General features: G+C 36.4%; 1 protein-coding gene across 1 annotated transcript; it reads right to left on the bottom strand.

The window, feature by feature from the left end:
* Positions 1-11831: 11831 nt before the first annotated feature.
* Positions 11832-12422, bottom strand: LOC120271627 (uncharacterized mitochondrial protein AtMg00810-like). Its single transcript, XM_039278301.1, has 2 exons — positions 11996-12422; positions 11832-11884 (listed from the first exon to the last, which is right to left on the bottom strand). Exons 1-2 carry the CDS (start codon positions 12420-12422, stop codon positions 11832-11834), a joined length of 480 nt encoding a protein of 159 aa, XP_039134235.1.
* Between the last annotated feature and the right edge of the window lie 1871 nt (positions 12423-14293).

Raw genomic sequence — 14293 nt, 5'->3', positions numbered from 1 at the left:
GGATCAATCTTCGTTCATTGGTTCTTGTGGAGGTAAACAAATGCAACACAACCAAAGATAGGAGGCGGAAGCATTACAACGGTGGGTAATGAAACATAGGTTGACAAGGCCTGGAGTGGAGTCTTGAACTCACAAACTTTAGAAGGCATGCGGTTAATGAGATGAACAGCTATGGCAACCGCATCACCCAGTGGTAGCTAGGTATATGAATTCCAAGTAATAATGCACGAGCAGTTTCAAGGATGTGGCGATTCTTGCGCTCGGCAATACCATTTTGTTGCGGAGTCTGGGAGCATGAGGTCTCATGAATTAGTCCATGATGTTGGAAATAATCATGGAACTGTTGATTCACATATTCCCCACCATTATCACAGTGGAGTGTTCGGAGTTTCGCCAAGAACTCGGTTTGAATCATTATATGAAATGATTGAAAGACATCATGTTTATGTCGTAACAAATAAATCCAAGTCATGCAAGTACAGTCATCAACAAATATTAGAAACCAGCCGAAACCTGACAGAGTGGGTTTGGGGAAAGGACCCCAAACATCCGAGTGAATCAAGGCAAAAAGAACATCACTCTTAGTTATACTCAATGGGTAAGGAACCCAATGACTTTTAGCTAAAAATGCAAGTCTTACATTTAAAATCAAAAGATGACAAACCCACAAATAACCAGGAAACACATGTTGTAGATAAGTGAATGACGGATGGCCTAACTGACAGTGCCAAAGCAAAATCTGTTCCACTTTGAGTTTGAGTGGGAAATGCATGTGGTGTGCATGGCCAACACTGAAATCTTCCATATAGTAGAGCCCCCCTTCTCAGTACCACGCCTAATGATCTCCTTGGTGAGAATATCCTAAAGAAGACAAAAACTAAGATAAATTAGGGCGCCACATTTAAAGTTTTTAGTAACTTGACTCACGGATAGTAACTTGTAAGAAAGAGAAAGCACGAGTAAAGTATTAGACAATGGTAGGGCTGGGGACAACATCACAGTCCCTCCCCTATAGCTGAAGAGATGCCTCTATTAGAATTGGCAATGCTAGTTCGCTGAGGAGGGAGTGTTGAGAAAAATTAGTAGCGTCAAATGTCATATGATCAATTACTTTAGAATCAAGTATCCAAGCACTACAGTCAGCCTCCCGATTAGAAACAAAGGAAGCATTACCTCGATCAATGTTGGAGCTGAGAAAGATGTGGTGTTGTAGCAGCAACTACATCCTTGCTATCACTTGCATCAATCCTAACAACATCACGCCGTTTCTGAGCCTGTAGTTCGTGCCACCAATCGGGATACCCATGAAGCTTGAAATAGGTCTCACGGATATGCTTTTTGCCTCCACAATGAGAGCATTTAGAGTTATTAGAGGAAGCACGGGACTTGGAGGTAGAACCGGATTTCCCACCATGCAAAGAGAGAGACGATGAGCCATGTGGGAGACTCTTTGACACCAGACTTGCTCTTGGTATAGCATCGGGGCTACTCGTAGTCATCACCGCTTGACAAAGAGCTTCCCTCCGAACATGTGCATAAGCTTGCTCCACTGTTGGGAAGGGCTTCAGCTACAGAACATCATTCCTAATGTTGTCCAAATGGTCAACGAGACCATCCAAGAATGCATAGACTTGATCTTCTTGAACGAGGGAGTTGTAATGCTGAATATTAGTTGGCATTCCATTAGGTTGGGCCAACGGAAGTCGATTTCAAGCAAAAGACCTTGGAGGTTGGTGTAGAACTTTCCAAGAGAGTCGCTAGCCTGTTTAAGGCGAGTCACGCATCGCCGGAGATCATACAACTGGAAGCGTCGCTACCATCGAAATAGGTAGTAGCAATTGCATCCCACACTTGCTTGGCTGTGGAGAAGCGGATAAATTACCGATAAGAGAGAAGTCCATGGAATTAATCAACCAGCCTTTAACAATAGTGTTGTCTGTGCCCCATCGTCAAAAAGAAAGATCAATCGGAGGAGGTTGAAGGAGATCGCCGTTGATGTATTCCAGTTTGTCTTTGCCCGAGATATACATCTTGATCACTTGGGACCAAAGGGCATAGTTGGTGCCATCCAACTTGATACCAACATGTTTAGGAGCATTTTTTGAGGTTTTGGTTAGGATTGAAGTTTTGTCAGGAACTTCAGTGATTGTCATGGTCAACTCAGCAAAGATGGAGGATGGTGAAGATTCGGCTATGGAGTTTGGATCTACCATGGAGGGTGGCTAGGTGGATTAGAAATTAGATAGGAGGATCGCTGTCTCTGATGCCATGTAGAATAGCATAGAAGTAGAAGATCTCTTATTTCTTATTATCTTCTTTACAAGAATACATTGGTATATATAAAAGAATGTAAACATCTTAATATGATTGCATGTATCATGCCTCAATCAATCAATTAAATTGATCGAGTATATCCAAAAATATTGTCTCCACTAATCCCGCGGAGGACAACTCACGGCAACAATATCTTAGTGATTCTCAATCTAAAAAATTTTCTAGTGTATACTATAGTTTGCCTCTTTATTAATTTCAGATTTATGGTTTGAGTTATAATACTTTAATGCTCAGTAGTCTAAACTATTTTTCAAAAAAATTACCAAAACACTTAATTTCGTTAGTTTAAACTTGAATTTACCTTTTTATATTTATTTACATTACCAAAACATGTACTAATTAAGAATAAACTTGAATGGTTTTAATTTGGTTCGCATTAGTATGGTTCAGTATTGTAAATAAAAGTAAAAAAAAAAAAAATTCAAATCCAATTTTATGCGACATCAGCAAATACTAACAGAGTTAAGTGTTTTTGACACTTTTCCTATAATAGATTTAAGCAATAGAGTATTAAAGTGTTAGAACTCTAGCCACACATTCTAAATTAATAAAAATAAGCCACAAGATAGTTTAGTAAAAATTCTCTTTAATAATATTTAATCCACGATTACAAGTATCGTTCACCATAACCGCATGCTAAATTGTGGGATTTAGATGTTGGTACAAGTTTTAGTAATGCTGAGAAAGTGAAATGGTTTGATGGAATTAACGATCTAGATTTTTTATATAAAATAGAGATAAAAACAAATTAAGGCTAAAATATATGGGGGTAGATTTTGTCATCAATTTGACTTTGAAGGTTGAATTTTTAAATTACAAAGTTAATTTCTCTTTAAATATTAGTTTTCCTTTTGTGTTATTGCTGAGAAGTGACATTAAACTTTTAATATTAATTTTAAAACTTGTTAAATACTTGAAAAAGTATTTGGTAGAGTTTTGTTTCAATTTTTTTACCAAGTCGACAAACGACAAAGTATGGGTATAAAAGTGTACCGATTATACTAATTTGGTTGACTTTTTGGGGATAAAATCTCCCATCATATAACTTTGGATGGGAAAATGAGAAGTATTTTTTACACAAAACTTCATAGAGGACCCTAATAAGTGCTTGCTTATTAGTAATACGAAGTATTCTTTTCTTACAATGAACATTACTTTTCTCAGATTTTATCGCTTATACATGTGTATTTGTGTTACTTTTGTGCATATAGGGTTGTGGAGATTAGTATAGAAGAAAGAAGCCAAAGTAGATCGTGGAGGAATTTTGTTGATGAAATCTTGGAGTGAACAAACCCGAAGACATAAGTTGTGATCTAAGACATGGGAGTGTGTGCCAACCTCCATTATTATCAAGCTAATACACGTTTTGGAGAGGCACAAAGGCAGTCATATTAGCGTGCTCCAACTTGTGCAAAGCTAGCAAGATCATCGTTACATGTGATTGTTATTAAAGAAGCAACTCGATCTACGGCATGAATGTGTGCCAATTCATGTGGCCTCGGGAGCATTTCGGCAGACTAATGCAGTAGGCACTGTAGCAAAGTACTGCAGCAGATATTGTTTACAGGCCGCAGAAAACTAAATTTCTGAAAATTCACACGGGCGTGTGGAAAATCCACACAGCCGTGTGGATCCCCGATTCCAGCTTATTTAAGCCGCGATTTCAGCCGATTTGGGGATCCTTCTTTCCATCCTTTCTTTATCTTTTCCCCATCTTTGGAGGCGCCCGCGGCTAGGGTTTAGAGTGGCTTTGGTAAGGTTTTGGAGTGGTTCTATGGCCTTCGACACTGCGTTCCTTTGGAAGAGAGGTATTGGGGGAGCTTTCATCGGCACCGATCCGGCGAGGTGTGTCCTAGGCTTGACGAGGGGACCTTTGGAGAAAACGCGGGCACTCCACAAGACCATCGACGCGAACACCAAGGGGGTTTTATTCATGGATTGCATATTTTTACTTTTGATTTCATTATTGATTGTATTTTGCTCAATTGAGAGCTAAACCCCTAGTGGGTACTTGGACTTTTAAACTCTAGGATAATGTTGTCTCTTTGACCTTTTATTATGCTTCCTTTAATTGATGTTTTAATTGAGTTCCAATTTTGAATGCTTGTTGAGTTGATTTACCCTTAGAGTGACACTAGGGTTGAGAATCCATTTTGGTAGTCCTTATGGATGAGTGACACACCATGAGGGTTAGACAATAGTAGATTAGAGAGGGTTGAGAGTGAGTCGAGAGGCAACGGAGCGTCCCCTTTCCTCTCCGGTGTAATTTATTCTACCTCCACATTCCAAGGGTTCTTTGCGGTCACAATAGAGTGAAGTACTAAGAAATGAACTACGCTGGGGCTTAGTTGCGCGAGCAACAGAGTGAAGCGTTGAAGCAATCTTTAGTATATGGGGCTTAATTGTGACTAGGGGTCTTTCGCCTGGACAAAAGGGTTAGATCTATATTAGAGAATAGGGTTTATCACTTGGAGTCCCTAGAGCTTTATGCAACTTTACACAGTGTGAGGTGTTGAGACTGAGTGATTTCTCCACCGAGACATAGTGTAGAGTTAGTCACGGTTGATCTTAGGTTTGGGACCGGGTATTTTAGGATTTCCATGACTCATGAAGCATCAGTTAGGAGACATAATGATTGGTCTTGCACTTGAAACAATTGTCCTAGGGTGAGCAATGTCTGGGTGCCCCACTTACTGTCGATTGCCTCTCCTATCTTTCATTTGCGCCTCATCCCTCTTTTCTTATTTCTATTTGCATTGATTTTGTTCACTTCACTATCAATTCATCTTCGTTCTAGTTAAATAGCAATCTTTGTGTTTCTGATCACTATTCTCTGTAGATATGACTACCCACTCACTAGGGTATTAGTACTTCGACAAACTCATGCACTTGCGGTCAACAAGTAAAGGGGTGTTGTCAACCCAGAATGTGAACTGCAATATGAGAGGCTCAAACTCGAGATGTCACGCCCCGACCCGCGGGCCCACGGGACGCGACAATCGCCGCAGCAATCCCGAGGAGGGATACCCCGCCACTCAACCCTCAGGATGCCGCAAGGCTAATCAACACACCTGGAATTCAACAATATACATATCGCAGATATGGAACAGAAAGAAACAATGTTACACAACGACAGTAACAACAACAACGACAACAACAACAACAACAACAATAGGATACAGAAAATATAGAGGTTCACAAAAATACACAGGGAAACACCCTAACAATAGTAGGAAATGGTAATACACAGAAGTTTAAGAGTATTTAAATACTAAACCATGCAACAAGTTTTGTACACACTAGTGGATCCATAGGTCTTATAACATGTTCCATGACAACAACAACATACATGAACTGAAGGAAATACAACAGATGATAGAATAGTAGTAAATGCCCAAGACGACGCCACACGAGTCACTCCTACTACCCTGCAGATCGGGAGGAAGAAAGAGGGATGAGTAACTCAAGTTACTCGAGTGAGGGAGGTTAGCACAACCTTAGCGTAAAAAAATACACCAACAAAGAAAAAATAATAATAATGAATCATCAAAAATAAATGCTTTACCAAAAGTGATACAAGTTTAGAAACATTATTACATATAATAGAAGCCTTCAAGAGAATTAAAAAAACATAATAATACCAAGAAAAACTCTTTTTACCCCAACTAGGGTTTTACAACACAAAAAAATCATAAAGCATGGTTTTTAAATACAAATAAAAACAACAAAAATATCATGGGTTTGAAATAAATAAACACAATACCCAACACTCACCCAACATAACATGGTCTAGAAAAACTCTCTAAACCTTCGCCGTGGCCATGGCTAGGTTCAGAGCCGCTAAGGTACTCATGCCCTTGACGTTGACCGATCAGTTCACCGGTTGGTGACTCCGGCTACCCGATGAATATCCGAGCCGTGGCTCTACACTCCCACCCGAACCGGCCCTCGTAGTAATCAGCCCGGTCGACACGCCACCTCAATAGGGCTCGGGCCGTGAAGACCGCCCTACTCGCAGAGGGATATCACCAAAAACAATCACCACAATAAAAATACAACTCCACTCGGAGTACAATATCCATCCATGATCATAAATCAAGAATACCTCGGCCATTTGCACGAGGACAAGATAAACACATAAGCAAAGCCCAAACTTTTTAACACAAAAATAATTTGCAAGTCTCAACACAAGCAACAACATGGAAATCCTTTTTCCTTTCAACAATCCAAAAATTTGCTTCAAGCCTAGGATTTCACCAAATCAAAGATTTCCATAACAAAAACTCAAGTTTCAAACAAAAATAAAGATTTCACAAACTCATGGATACATATATCAATCACAATTTCCACGATAACAAAAACAAAAAGCCAAAAGAGACATCCAAGATTTGCCTCAACAATAATTATCATTCACCAAATTACCAAACAAGTATAAATCAATAAAACTTACTTAAAACATGAAATGCATATATATATATATATATATATATAGCTATTGGCATTCTTCTAATAAAGCTATGCTAAATAATTCCACTCACAGGGATCGGCAATTTATCTTCCTCGCAAGCTACTCCTCGGCTAAGTCTTTGCCTCGAGCCAAGACTTCTTCTCCTTACCAAAAGCATAACAAAAACACCACAAAAAAATTAGCAAAAAAACAAACAAACAAGAAAAAAACCCTAAGTTTTCTAACAAACCACCCTAATTCGATCCCTAAGATTAGCTCAAAACTAAGTTTAAAGGTTACCAATGAATTCCTAGGGGTTTTAGCTTCAATCTAATCCAAAGAAATCAAAGAAACAACTAAATATTCCCGGTGCTACAGTAAATTCGAACTTGCTACAGTAAAACCGAGCCCTATACTATGGTTTTCTCCCAATTTACAACTCTAAATCACAAATTTTTCTTCTACAACATTCTCACACAAGATCAACAATTCAATGGCTTCAATTTAAACCTATAAACATGCAAATCCATGGAGAAATTCTAGGTTTTGAAAAAAACTAAAAACAAGGAAAAATACAAGAATAAATACGGTATAAAACCATAAATCTATGCTTACCAAGCTCAATGGTGAAGGAAGAAGAGATAGGATGCTTGGTTCGCGGAAAAACTTCACCGGATAAGAAAATGGGAAGGTTCGGCCAAGACAAGGAAAGAAGAAGAGAAGAAGAAAAAGAAGAAGAAGAAATGTTTTAAGGGAAAAATTTTTTTCGGGTCACTACGATGTGCAGCTGCTACGATACAGAGCCTTTATCAAACCAGGCTTCTACAGGAACAAGTCGTTACAGAACCGGTTTGCTACAGGATCAGGCTGCTACAGTAACTGGCTGAAAATCTATAGAAATGGGCTATAGTAATCTACAGTAAACACTGGGTATAACACGAGACCTCTCAATCACGAGCATAGATAGTTACTGTTGGACAAACTCACTGTTCCTAAAGCTTTATTTCATAAAAATTATTAATATTTTACAAAGATTTTAATTAATATATAGTATACACTACTGATGGCCTCCAAAATATTTTGACATGCATCACAGCTAGAAATATCATATCAATCAAGCTTGCCTCTTTTTGTACCACAAAAGTTCTAAGCTACTTACCATATTTCTACTTATGTATCATGTAGCAAAACATATCTGATATAGGTAACCATAATTTAGTCTATGTAAATAAAACAACTTTTGATTATGTGATTTATAAGGTTTAATTAAATCAAACATATACACACTATTACGGGGTGCTATGATACCTTGTACACTGAACAAAATATATGATAGCATCTCCCACTTAACAAAATAATCAAAATAATCAAAACATAGCTTCATGGACATTATTTTAGTGCTTTTTTTTCCAAAGGCGACTAGCACCGACAAAGAGATAGACAGGTTAGGAGGTGCATCAGTCATGATGACTTAGTGACTTTCTAAAAATTTACCATATAAGGTAAGCTAACATGTGGTTAAAACGATATAGTAATAACTATAACCTCGTATTGGCATACAATTCTAGAATGATGAAAAATACAGCTTATCTCACCCACACTAAAATTTAATGAACATTAACTAAATAAGGGTGTACTGAAAACAAAATAAGTAGTGCCTAAATAGTTCTATTATAGTATCTGAGACCTTATGTTTGCGCATACAGACTTAAGGAGGCGTTTGGATTGGGGGATAGAACACTGTTGGAATGGGATTAATTATAAATAGTAATATATAACTATGTTTAGATATATTACTAGGTAATATGATTATGCATAGTGAAGGAATTTTATTATCCCCAAAATTGGGGGGCACATAGGGGAATATAAACTATTGACAGTGAATTGACATTTTTGCCCTTAGTTAAGATTTAATTAAATAATAATAATAATTAATTTAAATAACTAATTATAATAAATAAAGTAAATTATAATAAAAATAAATTGAGTCATTTAAATATTATAATAATTAAAATAAATAATAACCAAGAAGAATAATTTAATATACATATGACATTATAATAATTAAATTGAAATGACATTTTTGCACCTTTGTAGATTTAATTAAATAAAATAGTTTATAAAAATATTTCATTATGGTAATTAAAGTGAAATAACACTTTTACCAGGTAAATATTTAATTAAATAAATTATTGATAGTGAAATAATAATTTTTCCCCTATTTGAGATTTAATTAAATAATAATCATTAATTTAAATAACTAATTATAATAATTAAATTATATTGAACATAAATTCAATCAATTAAATATTATAATAATTAAAATAAATAATAATTAACAATTTTTTTTAATATACAAATTATGTTATAATAATTAAAGTAAAATGATATTTTTGCCCCTATATAGATTTAATTAAATAAAATAGTTAATAAAAATATTTAAGTATGGAAATTAAAGTGAAATGACACTTTTACCGGTAGATATTTAATTAAATAAAATCATTAATTTTAATAATTAAGACAAATTTGCTATGTTCCAAATAAATTAAAGAGGATAATTAAAGTAAATCATCTAATTAGTTAATTGTAAAAAAGAAATTATTTATTCTAAACATTTAATTATAATAATTGCAGGGACTCGATATTTATTTATATGTAATTATTTTATATATTAACATATTATTACTTATATTAAAGGTATTAAAGTAATTTACATATAATTCTCTATCCCACTTTATTTATTTTAAATATTTATTTTTACTAACCTATCATTTTTTATTATCTTTTAAGTAATTTACATATAATTTTCTATTCTATTTTTTTTTATTCTAAATATTTATTTTTACTAACTAATCAATTTTTATTATTATTATTAATTTTTTTTAATATTATTTTTATTTTTATTTCGTGATCCAAACGGGTGTTAAATGTGTCAGCACTGACACCTACCGAGCGTTGCCGGTGCACTCTCCTTTCTATGAAGTGCAGATATTATAATATATTGTTTTTTCTTTTTTTTCATTCCATTTCATGTTCGCTTTTAAAACATATGCCATGCTAAGGGTGAAGTGATACCTCGTACACTTGCATGATGGCTATGGCAACTTGACAAAATAATACAAATAATTAAAGCTGGACTTCATGCATGGGCATCATGCCGCGCACTCCTTTTTCTTGAAGTGCTCATATTATAAGATATCCTTTTTCGGTCCATGTGATGTTCTCGCTTAGCAGTGGACGACCCCTCATCAAACACAATGCATCATTTTAGTTTGTCTTTATACGTTAACTGGGCCTTGGGGGAACCAAACAACCTTCGGACACGGAACATGGAAGTTACTTTAGAAATTTTAATTATTTAAATATATTACTTAAAAAAAGAATTTAAAATATTTAATTTTAATTATTATTTATTAAATAAAATTTTGGTTCAATATATGAAAGTTCTCCCAAATGATGATACATACCCAATAATAAAGCTTGAAATAACAGTGACGTGGGCGTTATTCATCATATGAATGGCAGGATAATTTAAATCAATAACTACGTATTTGTTAATTTGATTAAATGATACTATAAAATGGTTTTAATTATTATAAAAAGATTTTACTCTCATGATTATGATTCTATTTCAAATATCAAAAATGATATATAAAACATACACTACTAATTTATATTGTCTTATATTTGAATATATTTTCCTCTTAGGTTACTTTTACATAGTCCAATTATATAGAAATTAAGAAGGGGGAAATTCTATTATCACTGTTTACCTTGTTTCTATCTTCCCCCTCAATTACTATTTTTTTTAAGTAGTTCAGAATCCTATTCAGTTGATTTCTTATATAGCTGGCAGATGTCTCAAAACTCCTTTCTTTTAAAATCCTTTTCTTATGAATATTATCATATTAAGGAGATAACAAACACTTGTCCCATAGGAATCTCACTGTGGCCGCAAACAACACGCGTTGAAAAGAATCACCTATCTTTCACTCCTCATCAGTCTATATGAATAATGGTATCTGAGCACTATATATATATATATATATATATATATATGTAATTACCGTGATAACGCCACATCTTTTTACTACTTTTGTACCGACAACAGTAGATGCTTGAGCTTATATTTTACCTATTCTGGCCAGTCATGCTTCCTTTTTATCATGCTTTTCCTTTCGTTTTGATTTTCTTTCACTCACATTAGTTTAAATAAAAAGAAGAAATTAAAGAAATGTAAAGCCAACAAAATGCCTTGGTCTCGCATTGATGTTTTCATATACAATCTCAGATAGTGACTTCACAACATGCTGCCTCTCTTTCTTTATATTTTCTTAACCCAAGTGCACCACTTGCTTTTCTTATATTGGTTTTGAATCTGTTTTTTTTTCTATTCAGTAGGATTTGTGATGGATTACTTTATTGACAAATATTTTAATGTGGATAACATGTCCTTCACATTTATAATTGTCCTCGTACCAATCCTCATAGTTGAAGTTGGACACGTCATAATCCAAAATTCACATGAAATTAAAGATAGGTGGATGATATCACAATCCTTGAATTGAAAGGTGCTATCATATTATCATTTTTTCTCAAGTGTAATGTTTGTTAGAAGAAGAGAATATGTATTTAGCCAGCTCACCATAGAAGACCCTTTTGGGTTATATTTATAGAACAAATAAATATACAAATATAACTATAAGTATGTATATACACATATACATTCACAATGTACATACATCTAACTATCACTCTAACACGCCCCTCAAACTCACGGTGGGTCATAAACCGAGAGTTTGTCAATCAGAAACCGAAACCGAGAGATTGTATGTGCCTTAGTGAAAATATCAGCAAGCTGCTATGTAGTTGCAATATAAAGAAGAATAATACTGCCAGCAATGTAATGATGATGAACAAAGTGAAGAGCGATCTCAAGATGTTTCGTACATTCATGAAAGATAGGATTAGCAGCGATTTTGATGGCACTCTGGTTGTAACAGTGTATAGGAGTAGGGGCAGAGACAGAGACACCAAAGTCCATCAAAATCTATCGCAACCAAAGAACCTCCTTAGCAGTAGAAGACATAGCATCATACTCAGCTTCAGCAGTAGAAAGAGCAACCGTAGTTTGTTTCTTGCTTTTCCAAGAGATAAGAGAATCTCCAAGAAAAATGCAGAAACTAGTAGTATAACGTCGATCAGAGGCATCACCTGCCCAATCAGCATCACAATAGGCGCGCAACTCAAGAGAAGATGTGGCAGAAAAAAGTAAAGAGCGAGATATAGTGCCACGAAGATAACGAAGAACTCGTAAGAGGGAAGCGTAATGAGTAGAGCGAGGAACACTCACAAATTGACTAAGAACACGAACAACATATGAAATATTAGGCCGAGTAATAGTAAGATAGACAAGAGCACCAACAAGAGCACGATAGCGAGTAGTATCAGGTAGAGGCTCTCCATCAGAAGAGGAGAGATGGTGATGCAATTCAATAGGGGTAGAGGCAGTGCGAAGATCAGTGATATCAGCTCGTCGAAAAATGTTAGATATGTACTTCTGTTGAGACACCAAGTAACCTCGACGATAATAAGCAATCTCAAGGCCAAGAAAATAACGAAGAGGACCAAGATCTTTCATCTAAAACTCGGTGTGTAACCGTTGTTTCAAAGAAAGAACAGTATCGACATCATCACCAGTGATAACCATATCGTCAACATAAAGAAGTAGAATGGTGATGCCTCGAGAAGTTTGCCGAGTGAAGAGGGCATAATCATAAGAGCTCTTGGTGAAACCAAGAGTAAGAACCAAATTGTGAAACCGCTCAAACCAGGCACGAGGAGCCTGTTTGAGTCCATAGATAGCTCGGTGAAGATGACAGACATGCTGAGAAGGATTAGAGAAACCAAGAGGAGGAGTCATATAAACATCCTCAGAGAGATCGCCATGTAAGAAGACATTGGTCATATCTAACTGATGAAGTGGCCAGTGATGAGCAGCAGAAATAGCAAAAAGAAGACGAGCAGTAGTCAATTTGGCCACAGGAGCAAATGTCTCCTCATAATCAATGCCATACTCCTTAGTAAAGCCACGAGCAACAAGATGCGCTTTGTGGCGCTCAATACTACCATCGGCTTAGGTCTTGACTCGATAGACCCACCGACAACTGATAGGAGTAATACCAGAAGAAAGAGGAACAAGATCCCATGTATGCATGCGTTGTAGAGCATCAAGCTCTTCTAACATAGCCTCTTGCCACTGGGGATGTTTCACTGCCTCACGATAAGACTGCGGCTCGGAATGCGAGTAAATAGTGGCTAGAAAGTTTTGGAAATCTGGAGAATAAGAAGATAAGAGAGAAAGGGCGTACCGAGCAGGAGGCCGATGAGGATGCTCTGGGTAACGATGGGGAACAGCAGGAACATCTTTAGGAGAGGATGGGTTGGCGGAGAGAGGAGTCAAATCGCCATAATCACCAGAATTATCAATGCACTCAGAGGAAGGGGAAGGAGGAACACAGGAAGTGTCGATGGAGGGCACTGAATTAGCAGTTGTGGTGGAACTCAGAAGAACTATGGAGGGGAGAGAAGAGGATGCAGTGGTAGTGGAAGACTGGAGAAAGGAAAGATTTGGGAAGGAGGAAGAAAAGTAAGGGGTATCTTCAAGAAATGTGACATGACGGGAAATACGAAGACGATGAGAATGAGGATCATAACAGCGATAGCCCTTATGTTCAGAGCTATATCCAAGAAAAATACATATAGCGGAATGGGGAGAAAGTTTGGTTCTCTCGATAGTGGACAGAAGAACAAAACATGTGCAGCCAAATGTGCGAAGATGACCATAGGATGGAGGAAGGGAATATAGACGCTCATAAGGTGTGATACCAGATAGAGTGAAGGTAAGAGTGCGATTAATGAGATAAACGGATGTAAGAATGGCTTCAGCCCAAAATGATTGAGGGACAGAAGAGGCAAAAAGAAGTGAACGCGCAGTGTCTAAGATATGACGATGTTTACTCTTAGCGACACCATTCTGAGTAGGTGTATAAGGACATGACTGCTGTGGAAGAGTGCCGTGAGTGGAAAGTAATGTGCGAAAGGATGTAGAGAGATACTCGCGCGCCCCATCGGAGCGAAAAATCTTAATGCATTTACCAAACTGAGTATATACCATTTTGCGCAAATTGAGAGTAAATAGCAAAACCACTGATTGGGAATGCATTAAATAAAGCCAAGTATAACATGAGTAATCATCAACAAAAGAGATGTAATAAAAGAAACCACCAAGAGAGGAGAAGGGTGTAGGACCCCAAAGATCAGAATGAACTAGATCAAAAGTAGATTCAAAAATAGATTCTCTTGAAGAAAAAGGAAGAGCAGTGGGTTTAGCAAGCCTACAACCCATACATGGATGTGGAGGAAGGGAAGAAACAGAACCAAGATTACCTGAACTTGTTATGAGTTTCAGGCGAGAACTGGACAAGTGACCGAGTCGACAGTGCCAGCAAT

The sequence above is a fragment of the Dioscorea cayenensis genome, chromosome 11 (assembly GCF_009730915.1).
Source record: "Dioscorea cayenensis subsp. rotundata cultivar TDr96_F1 chromosome 11, TDr96_F1_v2_PseudoChromosome.rev07_lg8_w22 25.fasta, whole genome shotgun sequence".
Taxonomy (NCBI): domain Eukaryota; kingdom Viridiplantae; phylum Streptophyta; class Magnoliopsida; order Dioscoreales; family Dioscoreaceae; genus Dioscorea; species Dioscorea cayenensis.
This window is presented reverse-complemented; position numbering and strand designations above follow the sequence as displayed.